This window comes from Schistocerca americana, chromosome 8 (genome assembly GCF_021461395.2).
Source record: "Schistocerca americana isolate TAMUIC-IGC-003095 chromosome 8, iqSchAmer2.1, whole genome shotgun sequence".
NCBI lineage: Eukaryota > Metazoa > Arthropoda > Insecta > Orthoptera > Acrididae > Schistocerca > Schistocerca americana.
The window spans coordinates 188,670,562-188,692,030 of NC_060126.1; the positions used below are offsets into that span (position 1 = coordinate 188,670,562).

At 41.0% G+C, this 21,469-nt stretch overlaps 1 protein-coding gene and 1 non-coding gene across 4 annotated transcripts in view; both read left to right on the plus strand.

Annotated features, from left to right (window-relative positions):
- The first annotated feature begins 5,743 nt into the window (after window positions 1–5,743).
- The window catches only part of LOC124544778 (protein SGT1 homolog), a 29,860-nt gene continuing 14,134 nt past the window's right edge, over window positions 5,744–21,469 (plus strand). Inside the window, exons 1-4 of one of the 3 annotated variants that reach the window (XM_047123457.1) lie at window positions 5,744–5,833; window positions 14,419–14,617; window positions 15,332–15,439; window positions 15,532–15,628. In XM_047123457.1, the coding sequence (XP_046979413.1) occupies window positions 14,444–14,617; window positions 15,332–15,439; window positions 15,532–15,628 (379 nt within the window). In that variant the 5' untranslated portion in view covers window positions 5,744–5,833; window positions 14,419–14,443. Of the gene's footprint in view, window positions 5,834–5,892; window positions 6,035–14,418; window positions 14,618–15,331; window positions 15,440–15,531; window positions 15,629–21,469 lie in introns of those variants that run through there. The other 2 variants (XM_047123459.1, XM_047123458.1) reach the window with 2 other exon arrangements.
- On the plus strand, window positions 8,879–8,952 carry Trnat-ugu. The gene has a single exon. It is a non-coding gene; the product is annotated as a tRNA-Thr (tRNA).

The window sequence follows — 21,469 nt, forward strand, 5'->3', positions numbered from 1 at the left end:
TTCTTTCTGACTGGAAAGTGAAGGGGGCCTTGCAAAGCTGATTCGTCGCCATCGTTCAGTTTTCGCCTAACGCCGCCACTGGCACTAGGCTATCTATATGAATTACTCATTAGAGTTGTGATTCACTGACATTTGTAATCTTAAGACACTACGTTTCTGTGTTTTGTAAAGTGGAACATTTGATTATGCACCAACACAGTATGGGACATTCACAGTAAAAGGAATTGTTTATGTGTAAGATGTTAAACTAGTAGACAAAAGAAAAAGAAAACTTCGTGATGAATTTTATTGGAGAGGAGGAGAGTGTTATGCACCACCATAGCAAGGGCATGGGAGAGTAAAGAAGTTTCTAAGTACCCACAGCACAGTATTGCTTCAGTGCAAGGATGTATCAACACATGCCAGCCGCTAGGTGTAAACATTTCGACATGATTAGTCGGTCACCAAGAGTGCGACATCAACACTTCTGTGAGAGAGTGCGAGAGAGCTCAGTGCAGAAGTGTAAGACAAGCAAACACCAAACTATCTTCGATGCTCTCATAACATTAAGCACAATACACTAGATAGGACAGTACAACACCTATCAGGGACCTGACAAAGCAATTATGATGCTGAAACAAACCCACTATTTGTATGTAGCCAGGCAGGAGACCGCTGACCATTTGTAATAAACTGGGCCAATTCACTCATTACAAACGAAATCTCACGGCAAACCCTCTCCTCAGTTCAATATAAATAACCCAATATTTATAACATAGAAGCAGTCAACCAGTATGATCGACATCATCCATGTCATTCTTTCTCCATTCTCTCATTATACTACCGTAAAATCTTGTGTAAGATCGTTCCAGTATTGTCATGGGCGTTAGCTGCCACTAATGGGTAGTCCATGGGTTCACCAGTACTTTTCCAGATCAAGGACCAAGCTGCTCTGATACTTAGGCATAGTACTGAATGACTGTGTACCTAACCGGTGGACCAGAATCAGTGTACACCACAATATTAGACATCAAGCCACCCAATACCATGGTCCATCTGATGGGACAATGCAGCAGTGAGCGGAGAAGTACCAAGCTCTGTCAGAATGGCGTGTATATCAATCACATGCACACTCCAATCACACCACCTTTGCAGTGGATCTGCCACACGGGAAGCGCCTATGGATCGGTGTGCTAGCAACCCACCAGACCAGGTGTCGCCAGCCTATGCTTTGGCTGATGCAGCAATCTCCAGTAGTACTGAGTCTACCACTGATGACAGCGGATTCCATTACAGCCTATGTAGCAACCAGCCATCGCCGAGGCCACAGCTATGATGTGTAGATTGAATAAAAAACTTAGTAATAACTAATATTGTTTTATTAGTGGCAGGCGACACCCCACAAATTCTCAGGCGACATGTCTTGACATAACTGTAGGTGTTCCCAGCCTGGGAATGACCAACTACTTCAAACTGGATGGCAGAGGTGTTTGAGCCCAGCACCGATATAAATTGGATGGCAAGTCCAACAAGAGTGTCAAACCTGGAAGTGATTCTGAGCAATGCACCTGTGGAGTGTGTCAGCAACCAGCATCTGCAAGTCACATTAAGTGAGTCAGAAAGAAGCACTGTTACTTGCTCACAAAAAAATCGTATTTTTTGCGTGTTCAGAGTAGGACTTAAGAAATTCTCTCATTATGGCGAGATAGTATCCTTGTCCCAATTCTTAGAACAGGGAAAAACACGTCAGTAGACAGATACCAACCAATTAACCTCACCAATGTGCTCTGTAAATTATTTCAGTGTATGATTTTTCAATGATTATACTGGATTGTCGATTCTGAGGACTTTTTTCTCTATCAGTGTGGTTTCCAGAAGGGACAATCCACAAGCAACTATTGGGTTTGGTTGGGAACAGCAATGTGAGAGGCATTTTCCGAATGCCAGCACCTCATTGCAGTCTTTTTATACCTACAAAAGACATATTTCACCATTTGGCGCAGTCATGTTGTACTTACCCTCCATGACTTAGCCTTTGGAGCTCTCTACCGATTTTTGTTCTTCAGTTTTTAACCCACCAGTTGCTTTAGGTTAAAGCTGGTACGTCACTCAGCATCCCTCAGGTCCAAGGGAAATATGTAGTGGGGGCCTCCACACTGAGTGAGAGATCCTTCATCATTGTCATCAATGGGTTAATACCTCCATTTGACTCATTCATCACCTTCATACTGTATCTTGACTTTTCTATTTGGTATAGCTCTCAGTCCGTAAACTAGTCTGGATGCCAGTTCCAAGGGGGTAATGCATTCCTGTCATCATAGTGCAGTCCATCCTGACGCTGAATGCTACTCGGGTACTCAGCATACGTTGTAGCACAGCCCCGATTTTTAAGACTCATCTCTGATAAAAAGCTGAAATAGCTGCCTATATTCTTCAACTAAAGACTAGCTAATGCAAAAGCTAAACGCTCTTTGCTTCCTTGACCATATCTCTTAAGGTGCGGATGGGAATACCCTTCTTTTTGCGTACTGGGCTTTAGTCTTATCCTGCCAGGTTTACAGCTCAGTAGCACCTCCAGTTTTGAAATTTTTGGACGCAGTCCATCATCATGGAGTAAGACTGGCAGCTGCTACCTTGAGACTACTCCCATAGACAGACTCCTTGCCAAGCAAGTTCTTGCCTTTTCATTTCTGCTGGTACCAATTCTTGCCCACTTAAGCAATAACCATCCAACAATTTCCTAATCATCCAATTTACCAAATTCTTTTAGCATACAGGAGACAAAGACTGCCCCTAACACCCATCCTTTGGTTGGGAAACTGAGGCACTCTGGCAGGAACTCCACCTAACCTACTTAGAATGTACTTCCTGTGTTTCCCAGCACACCCCTCCTCGGTTAATACCTAGACCAAGAATTAAGACCGATCTCTTTCAAGGATCTGTTATTCAGAAGTATTTATGTGCTACCACCATTTACACTAATCCCTCTAAGACCATGGAAAGGATGCTTTTACATGCACCAGTGGTCAGGAACAACATTTGTTGCTGGGAACGTGTAGTGTTTTGAGAGTGGATTTGATAGCCATTAACAATGCGATGCTTTTTTACTAAACAAACCTTCCTCTACTGCATTTTAATTTGTAGTGCCTTAGTGACAAGTTTGCCGGCTAGTGATTGATGTTACTCTTGCCACCATATGATATATGCTATTCACGTTTCTTTCTGAACTTTGTCATAATGTCTGCTCAATTATCACTCTCTGGGTTCCAATTCATGTATGTATCCCAGTGAATGAACTGGTTGACTGTTTGACTAGAGAATAAATTGTTCACACAACATTGGTTTTGTCATTCGCAGGTTGGATAAACAAATGCAAATAAGACCTTTCCTCGTGGAATAATATTTCGTGGGCTACTGGTTCCTCTAATAAATGCCGAACACTGTCAGGAACACTACAGCTACTAGGCCTTTCTCTTCAGTTACTCCTGAAAGGAATCCACTGTTCTATGTCGCCTTTGCATAAGTCATACCAGATTAACATTTTTTTTTTAATTTTATGTTATTACCTGCGCCAATATAATGTCTCCATACAATAGGTCATACACAATGTACCATCCTTCTAGCTCTCTGTGGTAGATATGGTCTTCCAAATTCTTTTCTTTTACTGTTGGCGGCTGACTCACGGACGGTTGAACTAGTTCTCCATGAAATTGGCTTTTATTCTCATACATAACGTTTAAGAGTAGTTTTGGGGTATGGGCAGGGTTGTTGAGGTTCAGGCATCTCCCAACACATACTGGATTTGAGAGCCGTCGACATTATCTCCTTTGCCAGCTATCAAGGTTATCTCTCTTTTATTCTGTTTTAACTGCTTTTAAATGAGTTGAGCCACTTTTTCCTGACATAACCTATTTTATGTTTTAGGGCAACATATCAATGAACAGATGAAAGCTGTTACTGTCTTTAATATGTTGACTATAAGAGATTGGGGGCAGGGGCGTGGATGCAGACCCCCCAGGAAACACTTACTTAGCCCCACCAAGCTACTGACCCAGTTATTTTTCGCATCTGATTTTATTATTGTCAGTCCAACTGATATCCATCACATTTGTAGCATTCTCACTTTCATTATTACAAATTTTTTGGCTGGGATGCATTCTTTACTCTGATACTTTCTTTGCCATTGATCAAGTTAGTGTGGGTTCAGGTGAAGATAAGGCTTGTCTCACCACAGATCAGGCCTAGCAGAACGATTTTCTTCTTTGACCTCACACTCACCTGATCAATATACTTTTATTTCTCTTTAAATTATTTCCCAACTGTTGCATTAATATTACTTTATCACTCTTATAAACATCCAATTTTTGTCTGAAGTCACTAACTACAGGTCAACTGTCTCTCGATCAAGGGACTGATGGTTTCGTTGTTTAGTCCCTTACCCACAATCAACTAACTAACTATGCATGTGAGAGTTGTGGATGCAGAGGGCGCTACTTCTCTCTCTCAATCTCAAAAAGGAAAAAGCGATGCAGCCATTCATCTGATGCCCCAAGAAGACTTCGTCAGGTAGAGAATACGTATTCCCAACTACTACTTTCAATGAAATAAAAGCTTTTAAATGATTCTTCAAGTAACAATTATGTCCAAAATCGCTCATACGCATGTCAAAGTCGATTCACATAGGAGAAAAAGTGTTATCCAAATATCTGAAAACCTCAACATTTCTTTGTTAGTGAAAAAGTATATAAAGACACGTCAAATGATATTTATAAGGCAGTGAGGCAATTCGTAATGTCTTTTTACCTTACACCATACACTTTCTTTTCCCATGCAATAAATAACACAAATACAAGTGCATTTACTGCATCAGTAAATCTCACATCTTCTCTGTTAAAAGAAGGTTATGAATTGAAAAGTAATTTATCAGTTTGTGTTCTTACTTATACACAGTATAAGCTTTTTCTGTGACCAGCTATTGGCAAAATGTAAATCATTTTCACCTTCAGACATATGACTCAGTTGTAAAAGAATATTCAGTGGAAAAAATATCTAAGTTTCGATGAACCATTTGCAGTTAGTAAAGAAAATGCACAACAATAAAATAAAGACTAACAAGATGCAAAAGTACAGAGTTCACTAGTATAACATGAGTGAGTGCTGCAAAAATAGATTAGCTTCCGATGTTAGCAAACGTCGACATCGTCGTCGTCCCCTCCCCCCGCACATACCCTTTCCTCCTGAAAAACTTTGACAACGCTCCTTGCTGTACCGATTAACGGCCTGTGTGAATGCCGCCATTTGAAACGCATTGTGAAATGTTTTGACGTTTCGTTCCAAAAGTGTGAATCATCTTTAAGAGAACACAAAACCCATTACTGTAATGTCAGTGAGAGCGCCGACAATAGACTAACTTTCGAAATCAGCAATCGACGCCTACTTCTTCCCACTAATGTCAGCTTTTAAACTTTCGTTCGCAGGAACGTTGACGTCCCGTTCCGTTCCCATCCGTTCCATTGACGGCCTGCGTGAATGCCACCATTTCAAACGTCAAATGTGAATCGAATCGATCTTTACTTTCCAACGTATTTGTAAAGCTGTAAAATAATTTATATCATGCTGTTGAATTAGCGATAAAATAAAGTGGTAGCAATTTACTACATTCTTGGAATACGATAAGTGTAATTTTACATTCAATTTAATACACAGATATACAATTACAAAATAGTGATCGCAGCAACATTGAATACTGCATTGTGCTTCATTTATTTAATCTTTGCCGACGGTTTAAACCCTTTGGTTGCTATTATATCGCATAAGTCAGTGTAATATTTTCTAGAATATTGGTAAAAGATTTGTACGTATTCAAATATGTTAGAACTTTTTTAGTATTATTTTCGTTTATTGAGAGTGAAGGATTTATGTGTGTGACACTTGAGTAACTATAGCCCAATAAAGGGCATGTTATGGTTTCGTATGCTTGTTTATTAGCAAATCACAAAGAATGGAGGTATATCCTTCCAAAATTTTCAGGCGCTGTATGTTTTGCAGGTTGAAGGTATATCAGTTGCCATTTTTGCACAGAAAACTCGAAGTTTAATTGTTAGAATTGTGGCTTATGTTTTATTAATATGACGTAGAAAAACCTTTCTTGGCTCTTTTGCGCGTCAATTTTGATCCACAATCCTGTTGGAAGAAACGTAGCTGTATGTTTTTAGTGGAAGAAGAACGTACCATAATGTTCATGTTATATCGTACTATTTGTGCAACTCTCAGGGTACTTGCTTGAGAGGGATGCTTCAATGTTTCCTGACACTGGTAATACCTGTATGCATTCTGTGATAGTAATTTAAGTGATGGAAGGTTTTGAGGACTGGGAAAGAAATTAGGACTTAGTTCTACAGAAATTTTTCCCATACTGTTATAGTCTAAAACAATAACAACGAACCTTTACATGCAGGGTAATAGGAAGCACCCTCTACAGGTTTACTAAAGTGGTTCGCAAAGTAAGGCAGTAGTATCTTTTTTCTATGTTATAATTTTTGTGAAGGAATGCAGGGCATGATACACCTTTAGCTTTTTTGTAAGTGTTCTGACTTTTGTTTACCTCTTCCTTGGAACTTGGCTATATGGTGTGGAAGTTAGTAGGATCATGGTTCTCACCAAAACACCTCAGAAACCACTGTGTCGATACTACTTCATGCTCATCTGAACATAAAATTAAAGGGCACAGATAAGTTAAATCTGTAATCATGCACCTAGAAGAGAGAAGTATAACCAGTTTCATTCATAAGTAGTAAGTGGTGATATGGTGGCATACAAAAGGTATGTTGATATTGTTTCAGAGGTTTATGTAAGTAAACAAATGTCTTGGAAAAATTTAATGTTGCAGACATGAATGCTCTCTTTGTATTTCCTACATGTCAGATCTTCATAGAGTGATGACTAGGGAAAAGGTTACATCAAATTCTGGTATCTACGTGTATTTATAATGACTATTTTGTGCTAGATATTTGTAATGAAATTTTCCCTAATGACCTTGACTCTTCTGTTTCATTCCACAGTTAATGCTAAACTTTCCTTGTAATTAAGGATAAAGTTGTGCTTATTGTGATAGCTAAAGGCACAGAAAATATTTTAGATCAGTTATTTGTAAGCATACCAATTTATCTTTTAGCTTGTCCCACCCTTTTCTCTGCTAGTGCTTGTATCTTTCAGTGAACTTCGACATTCAATGAAGACGTGAACCTAATTCTTGGCTTTAGAATGGCTGGTACTGATCATGTGAAACAGTAAGCACCCAAAAAACAAAGCCTTAAATTTCCCAGCATATATATTCCGAGAAATTAAATCTATTTTTGATTTGTAAAATCTGTCGCCCTTCAAAGTGGTTGGGCTTTACCAAGTATGACATGCTGATAGATTGATTTCCACTTTTCTGAGTTGCTAGTATGATGTTTTCAAGGCTATAAATTGTGTAATTGCTTACTTGTGTCAACATTTAATTAGTATCAGACATTACTAGTTTAAGAGTTTGATTGTTTGTGTTGTGGGATGATGTGATGAAAATTTGAAAATCAGCGCATTTTGAGAAATGGAATATATCTGTAATCTGTGAATTAATATTAAAAAGCATTATCATGATTGCTTTCACTGCATAAGATTGTGATGGGACTGCAGTATTATGTGCTGGGTGAATGTGTCGGACAGGTATTGCACCATTATCTTCCACAGAGGTATGACCCATATGGCAGGGAGTTAGTATGGTGTGAGGATGAACTACAGTATTGCTTATATTTGGTTGGTTGGTGGAAAACCACTTTGAGGAGGAAGGTTAGGACGTTCCTCATTTCCAGGCATAATGAAAAATTGCTAAATCACAGCTCTGCCACAATATCTGCACAGCATTTTATGGGGCATGATCACAAACCACCTGTTCATGTGAGTGAACGGCCAAGCACGGTTGACCATCAGTGATAGAACACTACATTGTTAAGGATAAAGATAATTATTCAATGTGTCATAGCTCAGTGACATAGGAAACATGCAACAAATGATGTAAACAACATGGTGACGACAACATAATAACAGTGACTATTTTTTTCTGTTTTCCCCCAAACAGGCTAAGCACATCTGTCACCACAAGGTGTTTCGTTTTTTATTTTCACATTCATTTGCTTCACCAGTTCCCAACCGAACTATGACCTTTCAACCTAACCTAGACCTGGGCAAAGCTACAGACAAGTCTGCCGCCACAACCAAATTTTTTGCTTTTTGTTACGGAGCCATGTAAATTCCTTCATTGAAAGATGATCTGAGTTAGTTTTAAGACTGACACATCTCCAGACAACTTAAAAAATGATTACATCAGTATTTTGTGCAGATTTAAGGAACTTTAAGTCCACTTCTAGATTTCTGAGGTTATGCACAGACTAAGTGACTTCGCACATATTAAACTTGTTGCTAAGTCTTACTACAAGAAACACAGTTTTCGCAGAGTGAAAGAGCTAAGGTGCTACGAATTTCACAAAAATCAATAAATTGTGTACATTAGGCGTTAAATAGTGGGCACAACTCTCATTCCGCTCAATGAAGAAGATGTAGATGAAAGAATATATTAAGTCCAGAAGATAATGCCAAAGACAACATGAGGACCAATATCTGAGATTTATAGGTTCAACTAGAAGAGTATAGAGTTAATGATAATTGAACCCTCAGCTGCCGACAGGCGTCGTTGATATACCTCGATGGCGACAGCTTCACCTTAGTGTGCGTGAGTAATGAGTGGATGGGCAAATACCTATTAGGTACATTACATGTGTAGATTGTGGACAGTTGGGAATGTGGGTCTCACAGGAAGTGTGCAAGGAATAAGTCCCTGCAGTCGCGCTATTCATCTGTCTCCTCGGTGGCTCAGATGGATAGAGCGTCTGCCATGTAAGCAGGAGATCCCGGGTTCGAGTCCCGGTCGGGGCACACGTTTTCAGCTGTCCCTATCGAGTTTCAACAACAACACCTGTCAGCAGCTAAGGGTTCAATTAGTTATCATTTATTCTAGAGAAGCTGCACGGTCATCAATGGTATCTGTTCTTTATAGAGTTAATATTTGTACCTCCACGATACACTGAAAACTCAACACTGCAGGTTTTCTGGTGCACTGGCTCAGAATAAAAGCCAGATTAACACATCCTGTGGCCAAGAAGAGATTCTGCTGGCATTACAAATTAGTTTCGTAGTGGCTTGAGCAAGATAAAGAAACCAGTTACACCAATAATTTAGAAGTAAAGGAGACCACTCACCAGATAGCAGAAGCATTGAGTGAACAACAGGCACACACAATAAGAAAAGAAAACTTGCTGGCTCTCAGAATAAATAATAAATTCTTTGTCAAGCGAGAGCGTCCCAATCCCCCACTACACACACATCCATCTACACTTGTGCCCCTATGTTTCAAAGTTCAGGTGGGAGGCAGGAAAAGGGGTTGAGGGTAGGTAGCTGGTGCCTTGGAGGGAGGCAGCAGATTTGCTGGCTAGAAATGCAGGAGGGAAGATTGGCAAGCATTTGGATGGTGCATGTGATATGCTGCTACCAGAGCTGGCGAAATGCAGTGCATAACAAATGTGCCATGGATTTGGGGGGGGGGGGGGGGGGAGAGACAACAGTACAGAGGGCAGGAAAACTGTTGTGTAGAGGGTTTGGGACAATGTGTTAGTAGAGACTGAGGTCAACAGGGTTATGGGATTGGAGGATGTGATGTAAGGCTAACTCCCATCTGCATAGTTCAGAAAATCCGGTGCTGGAGAAAATAATCCAGATTGTGGGTTGTGAAGTGGCTGCTGGACTCGAGCACCTTTTGTTCAGCTGTGTGTTGGGCCACTATGTGATAAATTCTGTTCTTGGCCCCAGTTTGGCAGTGGCCATTCACTGTGGCAGACAGCTGGTCAGGCGTCATACTGACATAAAAAGCTATGCAGTGACTGCTGCCAGAGTTGGTATATGACATGGCTGCTTTCACAGGTGGCTTGCCCCTAATAGACTGGGTGTGGAAGAGCATGGTGCAAGACCCGCCCAATCCACCCGGCCAGCACTTCTTACTCCAGTAAACTGTCTCCAATGTTTCAAGTTTGTTGTTGTTGTGGTCTTCAGTCCTGAGACTGGTTTGATGCAGCTCTCCATGCTACTCTATCCTGTGCAAGCTTTTTCATCTCCCAGTACCTACTGCAACCTACATCCTTCTGAATCTGCTTAGTGTATTCATCTCTTGGTCTCCCTCTACGATTTTTACCCTCCACGCTGCCCTCCAATACTAAATTGGTGATCCCTTGATGCCTCAGAACATGTCCTACCAACCGATCCCTTCTTCTGGTCAAGTTGTGCCACAAACTTCTCTTCTCCCCAATCCTATTCAATACTTCCTCATTAGTTATGTGATCTACCCATCTAAACTTCAGCATTCTTCTGTAGCACCACATTTCGAAAGCTTCTATTCTCTTCTTGTCCAAACTATTTATCGTCCATGTTTCACTTCCATACATGGCTACACTCCATACAAATGCTTTCAGAAATGACTTCCTGACACTTAAATCTATACTCGATGTTAACAAATTTCTCTTCTTCAGAAACGCTTTCCTTGCCATTGCCAGTCTACATTTTATATCCTCTCTACTTCGACCATCATCAGTTATTTTGCTCCCCAAATACCAAAACTCATCTACTACTTTAAGTGTCTCATTTCCTAATCTAATTCACTCAGCATCACCCGACTTAATTAGACTACATTCCATTATCCTTGTTTTGCTTTTGTTGATGTTCAGCTTATATCCTCCTTTCAAGACACTGTCCATTCCATTCAACTGCTCTTCCAAGTCCTTTGCTGTCTCTGACAGAATTACAATGTCATCGGCGAACCTCAAAGTTTTTATTTCTTCTCCATGAATTTTAATACTTACTCCAAATTTTTCTTTTGTTTCCTTTACTGCTTGCTCAATATACAGATTGAATAACATCGGGGGATAGACTACAACCCTGTCTTACTCCCTTCCCAACCACTGCTTCCCTCTCATGTCCCTCGACTCTTATAACTGTCATCTGGTTTCTGTACAAATTGTAAATAGCCTTTCGCTCCCTGTATTTTACCCCTGCCACCTTTAGAATTTGAAAGAGAGTATTCCAGTCAACATTGTCAAAAGCTTTCTCTAAGTCTACAAATGCTAGAAACGTAGGTTTGCCTTTCCTTAATCTTTCTTCTAAGATAAGTCGTAAGGTCAGTATTGCCTCACGTGTTCCAGTGTTTCTACGGAATCCAAACTGATCTTCCCCGAGGTCAGCCTCTACTAGTTTTTCCATTCGTCTGTAAAGAATTCGCGTTAGTATTTTGCAGCTGTGACTTATTAAACTGATAGTTCGGTAATTTTCACATCTGTCAACACCTGCTTTCTTTGGGATTGTAATTATTATATTCTTCTTGAAGTCTGAGGGTATTTCGCCTGTTTCATACATCTTGCTCACCAGATGGTAGAGTTTTGTCAGGACTGGCTCTCCCAAGGCCGTCAGTAGTTCCAATGGAATGTTGTCTACTCTCGGGGCCTTGTTTCGACTCAGGTCTTTCAGTGCTCTGTCAAACTCTTCACGCAGTATCATATCTCCCATTTCATCTTCATCTACATCCTCTTCCATTTCCATAATATGGTCCTCAAGTACATCGCCCTTGTATAGACCCTCTATATACTCCTTCCACCTTTCTGCTTTCCCTTCTTTGCTTAGAACTGGGTTTCCATCTGAGCTCTTGATATTCATACAAGTCGTTCTCTTATCTCCAAAGGTCTCTTCAATTTTCCTGTAGGCAGTATCTATCTTACCCCTAGTGAGATAAGCCTCTACAACCTTACATTTGTCCTCTAGCCATCCCTGCTTAGCCATTTTGCACTTCCTGTCGATCTCATTTTTGAGACGTTTGTATTCCTTTTTGCCTGCTTCATTTACTGCATTTTTATATTTTCTCCTTTCATCAATTAAATTCAATATTTCTTGTGTTACCCAAGGATTTTTACTAGCCCTCGTCTTTTTACCTACTTGATCCTCTGCTGCCTTCGCTACTTCATCCCTCAAAGCTACCCATTCTTCTTCTACTGTATTTCTTTCCCCCATTCCTGTCAGGTGTTCCCTTATGCTCTCCCTGAAACTCTGTACAACCTCTGATTCTTTCAGTTTATCCAGGTCCCATCTCCTTAAATTCCCACCTTTTTGCAGTTTCTTCAGTTTTAATCTACAAGTCATAACCAATAGATTGTGGTCAGAGTCCACATCTGCCCCTGGAAATGTCTTAAAATTTAAAACCTGGTTCCTAAATCTCTGTCTTACCATTATATAATCTATCTGATACCTTTTAGTATCTCCAGGGTTCTTCCATGTATACAACCTTCTTTCATGATTCTTAAACCAAGTGTTAGCTATGATTATGTTGTGCTCTGTGCAAAATTCTACCAGGCGGCTTCCTCTTTCATTTCTTAGCCCCAATCCATATTCACCTACTGTGTTTCCTTCTCTCCCTTTTCCTACACTCGAATTCCAGTCACCCATGACTATTAAATTTTCGTCTCCCTTCACAATCTGAATAATTCCTTTTATTTCATCATACATTTCTTCAATTTCTTCGTCATCTGCAGAGCTAGTTGGCATATAAACTTGTACTACTGTAGTAGGTGTGGGCTTCATATCTATCTTGGCCACAATAATGCGTTCACTATGCTGTTTGTAGTAGCTTACCCGCATTCCTATTTTCCTATTCATTATTAAACCTACTCCTGCATTACCCCTATTTGATTTTGTATTTATAACCCTGTAGTCACCTGACCAGAAGTCTTGTTCCTCCTGCCACCGAACTTCACTAATTCCCACTATATCTAACTTCAACCTATCCATTTCCCTTTTTAAATTTTCTAACCTACCTGCCCGATTAAGGGATCTGACATTCCACGCTCCGATCCATAGAACACCAGTTTTCTTTCTGCTGATAACGACATCCTCTTGAGTAGTCCCCGCCCGGAGATCCGAATGGGGGACTATTTTACCCCCGGAATATTTTACCCAAGAGGACGCCATCATCATTTAATCATACAGTAAAGCTGCATGCCCTCGGGAAAAATTACGGCTGTAGTTTCCCCTTGCTTTCAGCCGTTCGCCGTACCAGCACAGCAAGGCCGTTTTGGTTATTGTTACAAGGCCAGATCAGTCAATCATCCAGACTGTTGCCCTTGCAACTACTGAAAAGGCTGCTGCCCCTCTTCAGGAACCACACGTCTGTCTGGCCTCTCAACAGATACCCCTCCGTTGTGGTTGCACCTACGGTACGGCTATCTGTATCGCTGAGGCACGCAAGGTCCGTGGTTCATGGGGGGATGTTTCAAGTATTGAAGGCAAATGTAAATCGAAGCTCTCAATGACATTTCTTGCTTTAGCTTTCCCCCCTTCATAAAGTGAATTCCAACATGAAATGTGTTAAGTCCAAAATAATATTTAAAGCTCAGCATTCAGTAGTCAGTCTGAAAGCTGATTTGATTATAGTGCTCCACTGGCCAAAAGAGGGTTGATTTTCTGACCTTAACTTTCCCAAGCCAGTTATAGGGGCCTTACAGTTTATCGTGGAGTAGTTTAACTCATCTTTCACTGAAACAAATCATTTCCAGGAGGTGAACCAAGCTACAAGTGATACTTTGGACTGAACCCAGACTTTTATATTTGTGGTCTGACATTTATATGTTGAGCCAGGAAGCAATTGTACAACAAAATACGTGAGCATATCTATGAGACAGTATAGATATTTCTGGATAGCAACTGATCTTATGGAGTGGTACAGATATAAGATCTCAAATGACAGTGTGAATATAGCTTCAGCCTTGTGTAATTGGTTTACATTATAATACATTGGAAATATTCTGATCCCTTGAGATGCTGTTGGTCACTTACACAATATAGTAGAGGTAAACCTCTGTTTTGTGTTCAGATTTTTCCAAGTAACAAGGTTATTTATTGGCGTGTTCACACACTAACATATATATGTGACTTTTAGCTTGCATAATTTCTTTGCAGTCATTTATTGTCAGCCTTGATGGAGTGAATGGAACAGGTCTCGCTAATGTTGCCGCTGGATATCTTCCATCTTGCAAGTCATTCTGAATTAAGTCCAAAATTGACATATTTCATTACACTCGTAGGTAGTCTGAATCTGAATTGCTGAACCTGTTTAGCAATTGGGGCATTTTATGAACACCATTTATTTTGGAAGTCTATTTTGTCTCATTGGTGACTTTTGAATGAATGAATAAAACTCTCTGAATTGGAAATGTTCTCCGATATTTATCACTTTCATAAAAATAAATGCAGAGTGTTAATGAAATTAAAGTGTCCCTGAAAATATATTTAATTATTTTTGTGTTTTCACAGGAGGCTCCCACCTGGGTGTGCAAAAATGGCAGAAGGAGCTAATGATGCAATTGCATCGGCAGAGAATGACAAACTGAAGCAGACAACTAAATTTACTCATGATTGGTATCAGACAGAGACACATGTTGTTGTTGCAATATTGTTCAAAAACACAAAGTTTGAGTCTAAATCTGTGAAAGTAGAGTATGGTGAACGAATGGTACATACAAATTACGTAATATAGTTAATATTGGTAGAATGTTCTATTCTTCATGCAAATTGGTTAAGTGTGTTTAATTAAGTTGTTTGTTAATGTTACTTTTACTGGCCAAAGTGTGCTTACAGTGTTGATGTTTCTTACATTTTATGCTGATGTTGGCAATTCATTCACATTGGTCATAACCAGTTGGGTGATCAGACTGACCTTTAGTGTTGCCTGAGGCCCAAGTTAGGTTGGAATGTGCGCGTTGGGTTCTGAGATGGCAAAGCCGACAAATCTCGTCACAAAAATATGACTGCTTTAATAGAATGATGTGTAGTGTAGTACAATATGTATGTTAATAACTGTATTAACTTACTTGTATGTCATATTTCCGATTACAATGGAAACAAATGTGTGATAAGTTCTCACCTAATAGAGCAAAATATCAGCTGACTTTATTCATGAACCATAGAAAATTATGAACAAGCATATGCATTTGCCACCTACAATAGATGCTAGATTCAGTTTATTCAGTCTCCTTCTTTCATCATCTAAGCTGTTACCAGCCACACAGCGCAACAGCTGCCGACACTGTAAGTGCACTTTTATCCATTTTTTCGTGGAATTTTGTTGATTACTGTGCCACTCTGAAAAGTGGAGTGTCCTGTAGTTCCATACTGTACAGCTCTGTGGAAAGTTAGGACAGATCCATAAATGAGTTTTTTGTTCCAGCTTAGTGTCACAGCAAAACTTGAAAATGGCGCAGATTACAATATGGAGTTGGATTTGGCACATTCAATTGTGCCAACTGAGTCAACACACAAAACCTTCACAATGAAAGTGAGTCTCAGTTTTAAGTTCTATAACCTAATATTATCAACACTTGAACATTGAAAAATGATGTAATGATAAATATTTGTATCTTGCTACAGATAGAGATAAAAATGAAGAAGGCGGCAGATATCCGTTGGTCAGTGTTGCAAGGGCAGCCACAATACCCAGAGGCAGCAGTGGCCCCTATTCCTGCAGGTAATTGAGTTTTGTAGAGCAGCTATTTAATATTCCATACAGGTACAAGCATTGTAAGCTATAATGAATGTGAGGTTCATTGCTAGAAATTCTTTGTATGTATATTAGCTATGCTTGGACAAACTTCCAAGTGTGTTGCTTGTCCTTAAATGAGGAGGAGATTTAATGCATATAGGTGTTGTTGGAAGAACGATAATGGAATATGACTACCAATGAAACTTTTCAGGGTATGTGACCATGTTGACATGTTTTATATGTCAACATTTTGGCAAATGCTTCATCGCAGTGATGTGTTTGCTATTGGGGCAGTGTGAGATTAAGATTTTTATAATGTCATGTAATCCCATCATTACTGTCTGTCTATAATGAACATCATTTAACACTAGCTTTGATTTGATGTCCAGAATGGGGAGGTGGTAAATGATATCCTATATTGAAGTTTTTATTTTAATTCCTCGATGCTGGTGTCAGTGAATAGGATGCAAACCAGTCCAGTAATGTTGAATTTTCCTCCCATGGTACGTGCTGTCACTGAATGACATCATGTGTTACTGTGTCTTCTTCCACTATGTCTACAGTCACATATGGTGGTTCAGCCTTACAAGTTGGTTACTGCTGCCTGCCAAGATGATGGGAGCTTGTATTGTCACAGTTTGTATTGGCAGGCTTCTTCACAGTTTCAGTTGCCTGTTGTATCTTTCTCTTGAAGGTGAATGGCCTACATAGTACGCAAACTTACCAGAACTGTATAATTTTTTTGCTGTAGGAAGGGAAATATGTTAGCCTGTTTTATCCTCCCATCTGGTATTATTGTGGATTGTCACATTCCACCATCAATTGTATTGTGTTGCTGAGCTGGCTGGTCAACCTGGGTAACAAGTGCAGAGTGGACCTTTTTTGTTTCGGGTGAAGGTGAGAGGTAGCATGCAGGTACCTGTCGGCATTGGTTTATATCCTGTATATGTTTTGTGACTGAGTTAGTTGACCATTAGGTTTTCTTCCCACTTCCACATTGTGGAAGTGTAGTACATCATTCTCATCATCTCTGATATGATTTGAATACTACTTATCATGTCCGTGAGGAAGAGCTAGAGGAATGGAATGAACTCCTGAACTATCTACTGAATACAATTTGGGTTGAGAGCAAACCAGCTAAAAACAAAAGTGATGAGAAGTAGCAGAAATTAGATTAGTGATAATCTTTACATCAGACTGTGAAACCATGTACTAGATAATTTTAAGGAATTCTTTTACCTAGGGAGTAAAATAATGAGTAATCTGCGAAGCAAGGGTCATATGAGAAGCAGACTAGCACAGGCAAAGAGTCAGACATATGACTCGAAAATGAGAAAGGAATTTCTAAGAATGTATGTCTGGCATACAGTTTTGTATGCTACTGAATTTCCACAGTCTGTGACCATGGGGAAACAAGAAAAGCAACTTGATATATATTGTAACAGAAGGATGCCGAAAATTAAATGGACTAGGAAGAAAAGAAATGAGGATATTCAGAATCACCAAGGCAGTAAATATGTGGAAAGAAGGGCCAGGGAGGTATTATTACAAAAACATTGTGTAATAATTTACATAATACGAGAAGCACCAACAGATGGCAAAAACCGTATGGGGAGACAGATTGGAATATATCCAACAAATAAATGAAGATATGGGTTATAGGTGCCCTCTGAGGCGAAGAAGTTGACACAGGAGAAGTCATGGTGGAACGCATTAAACCAGCCAGAAGACTACTAATAAAAGCTCACCTGGTTTAAGATGGTGGCGAAGTTCTGCATTTAGTCGTTACTGTGTGGCCAAATGACATGGCATCCACATAGCAAATCTGACATTTGAGTTGTCATGATGCATGCTAGGGTAATGTTCTTCAGATGTCTCCGTAATGACATCCTGCTTCAACTGGTGAGAGTGGGGGCCCTCTATCTATGCCATTCAACAGCTCGTAAAACTGTAAGCATACAGTCTGGTCTAAAGTATCCAGACACTCCTATTTAATGCAGTATTGACTACTAGATGTAATGAAACATGGACCTGTCAGTATGAAAGGAGGGGTAGTACCCAGAGAGGAAGGACCAAAAGACAAATCTCAATAAACCCAGTTGTACACAAGAATCAAGAAAACAGAGTGACGGAAGCAAGTAGAAATGATAGCGGGATAAAATGGTGAAGGTAAAAGATCTACCCTGTCCAGAAAGCAGTTGGAGACCCGTGGGACACCTTACATGACAGGAGATGCACACACTGCATCTGACCGGTGCTTCCACTCCCTCCATTACTAAAAGAAAACTAGCAATAAGGGCAAGTTGATAAAATCTCAGGAAAGAGAATGATGACAAAGAGACAGTAAACGAACAATGCATATAAAAGAAGAAGAAGAATTAAAAAAGTGGGACAGGCAGGAGCCAGATCACCGAGCAAGGGCAGCCATGGGTCAGAGCAGGTGACAGGGCACCCCTCCAATCTCTCAAGCGGCCAATGAGACTAATGTGCTCTGTTACAGCAAGGAGTAGAAACCACTTTCATGGATAAAATGTAAAACCACATCAGCTGCTTGGGTGTTGGTTGCCAGCACCACAGGTTGTGTGTCAGTAAGTTTGTTTCGTTGTAAGGTTGCCAAATTATAGCAGTCCAGTGGAATATCAGCCACTGTCAGACAGGCACCATACTGACTGTCGGGTGGACCCTTTTATCGGAGGATGTGGCCTTGTTTCAGCCAAGTATAGTAATGTGAAGCTGACAGATAACAGTAGATCCCCTGCAAGAAGCATGAAGATAAGAATGACATTTGGTTGTGGTTCCCATATTCAGAGAAACCAGTGTACACCAATCTTGTGTTGTAGGCCTCCAACAGCTGATGGCATAGTGTTGAGCAAAGGTCCTACTCTGGTACCCCAGTCTTCAAAGTTGGCATCCTGGTAGCCAACTTGGCCAACTGTTCGGCACGTTCATTTCGTGGGATCCCAATGTGACCTGGAGTCCAGACAAAATAACCAGCTGTCCAACTTGGCGGATATCTCAAAGGAAATCCTGTGTGTCAACCAGTGGGTTTCGATGATAGCACTGGTCAGTAGGCTGAAGGCTACTCGGGGGAGCTGTTGCTGATTAAGAATGTCTTGCCAGTGAAAGAACGAACTTGGCTGACGGCTCGAGCGATGGCTACCAATTCTGCAGGTAATACACTGCATCTGTCCAGCAGTGAGTGTAGTTCACTGCACCGTGCATGTACGTAGGCAAAACCGGTTCATCTGTCAACTGTAGGGCCCTCAGTATAACCCTTTCTGAAACTGGAAATATGCTAAGGACAGCCAGGAAAAGGCAGTGAAAAATCTGGCACCAGCAGAGCCTTTTGGTCCAGATCCCAGGATGGAGTACACACCATGGGGTGTACACAGTTGCTCCTTAATAAGATATGACAGTGGGGGTAGCTGGAGTGAAGAGCAGAGACCCTGTACAGAGTGCGTTCCATAAGTAATGTGCCGAATTTTTTTTCTGATGCAACGGTGTTAGCTTCAAAACACTCTTTGTCTCATTTGGATGCGAGCTGCCGGAGAGTCAGGACATGCGTTTCCGTCAACCCCGTTTTGAGTTTATGTAACATGGCACAATGGATCATTCTGTAGAGCAATGGTATGCTATCAAATTTTGCATTAAACTTGGGAAGTCCGCCACCGAAACGTTTCCATTACTTCAGCATGCCTTTGGGAATGATTGCTTGTCCAAATCACAAGTTTTCCGATGGCACAAGTCGTTCACGGAGGGCCGAGAGATCACTGATGAACCTTGCAGTGGATGGCCATCAACCACACAAGTCGACGAAAATGTGACGCGTGTGCGCGATTGTTTGAACTCTGACAGACAGTTGAGCCTTCAATTGATAGCACAAACTCTAAACATGTCAAAAACAACCATTTTCTGCATTGTGACTGAAGATTTGAACATGAGAAAGGTGTGTTCCAAACTCGTCCTAAAAGTGCTGACTGACGAACACAAGCACATGCGAGTGCTTCGGTGCTGAGAAATGTTGGAAATATGTGAAAATGATCCTCATTTTTTAAGCTCAGTTATCACTGGTGATGAGTCGTGGATTTTTCAGTACGACCATGACACAAGAAGGCAGAGTTCAGGGTGGCACACCCCATTGTTGCCCTGTCCCAAGAACGCACACATGAGCAAGTCCAGGATCAAAACCATGCTCATTGTCTTCTTTGACATTAGAGGCATTGTCCACCACGAATTTGTACCTACTGGGACTACAGTGAACTCAGATTTTTACTTGGAAGTGCTCAAAAGACTGAAAAGGAGGGTCTCGCGCTGCCGAAGCGACATCAAGGACACATGGAAAGTTCACCACGACAACGTGCCGAGTCACAGCGCCTTCATTGTCAACGAATTCCTGGCCAGGACCAAGACCCCATTGGTTCCCCAGCCTCCCTACAGTCCTGACCTGGCTCCCGCTGACTTTTTTTTGTTTCCTCGGTTAAAAGGAGTCATGAAAGGAAAACATTGGAACTCGATTGAAAGCATCCAGGTGCATGTTACACCAGCTCTAAAGGACATTCCAGAAAAGGCATTCCAGGCATTGAAACACCGCTTCCAGAAGTGTATCAATGCAAGAGGGTGCTATTTTGAACATTTTTGATTATTTGTACGAATGTATTCAATAAATGGTTTTTTATGAATTTGGTTGCATTACTTATGGAACGCACCTTGTATGTGAACTGTGATCGTGTTTCCAGCCCTAGGCCTCAGTTGTGAGAGATTGATCTCCCTACCAGGAAAAAGGACATGTTAGTTCAGATGCTCAGGGGAGGAATAAATGTGAATCACATAGATCAGCAGTTGTTGGCATCTGATCTGGAGTAAGCTGTTTTCAGGGCTGCTCTGAAAGGCACCTGTTGCAACTCAGACCCCACAGTGGTGTATCAGGTCTAGCATCGGCAATGCTGAAAGGGACACTGAGTCATATGCGAGACTACCATAATCAAGATGGGGCAGTATTAGAGCTTTGTAGAGATGCAAGAGTGTAGAATGGTCTGCACACCAGCAATGGTCTGCACTGAGGCAGCAAAGAGTATTAAGATGTGACCAGCATGTTGGCTGAAGCTGGTGAAGATGGGGAAGCAATGTAACCAGACATTGAATGCAAGTTCCAAAAAGTGATAAGACTCACCATAGTAATTGGTTATTGAGGCAGAATTCTGAGTGTGGGTGGACAGTACCATGTGATAGAAGTGCATGGCGCATGTCATGGCAGCTGAAAACTGGTAGCTATGGTTGAGAAGAGACCAGGACTGTCCCTTTTGTATGGCACCTGCAGCTGGCGTTCAGCAACATGCACAGTTGAGGAGCAATAGTAAATGCAAGTATCTTACAGGATGGGTGATAATGTAGACCTCACAGTTGCAGCTAGACCATTGGTAGCTATGGTACAGAGCCCTGCAGGACCCATTCTCTTGTATATGTGGGGTACTGTGGGAAGCATGAACTTGAACCCAGAATGCATGATGCTGCAACTTCCGGCCAAAAATCTGGAATGGGGTTCAGAGACCACACGCTTGTAGGGTAATGACAGTGTGGTGTCATGTGTCTTCTGGAAGTTGAAGGAGGTGGTGGTAAGGTGTTGATGCCAGGCAAAAGCTGGCCAGATAGCAGACTCCAGGCAAACCAGATTGTCAGCAATAGAACAACCCTGGCAAAAACAGCCCTGGGACAGAGCCAAAATACCTCAAGGCATCAACTCAGCACCAGCTCATTGTACATTCAAGCATCTTGCAGAAATATGAGTGAGACTAATTGGGTGAGAGCTGTCCATCTCAAGGGAATGTT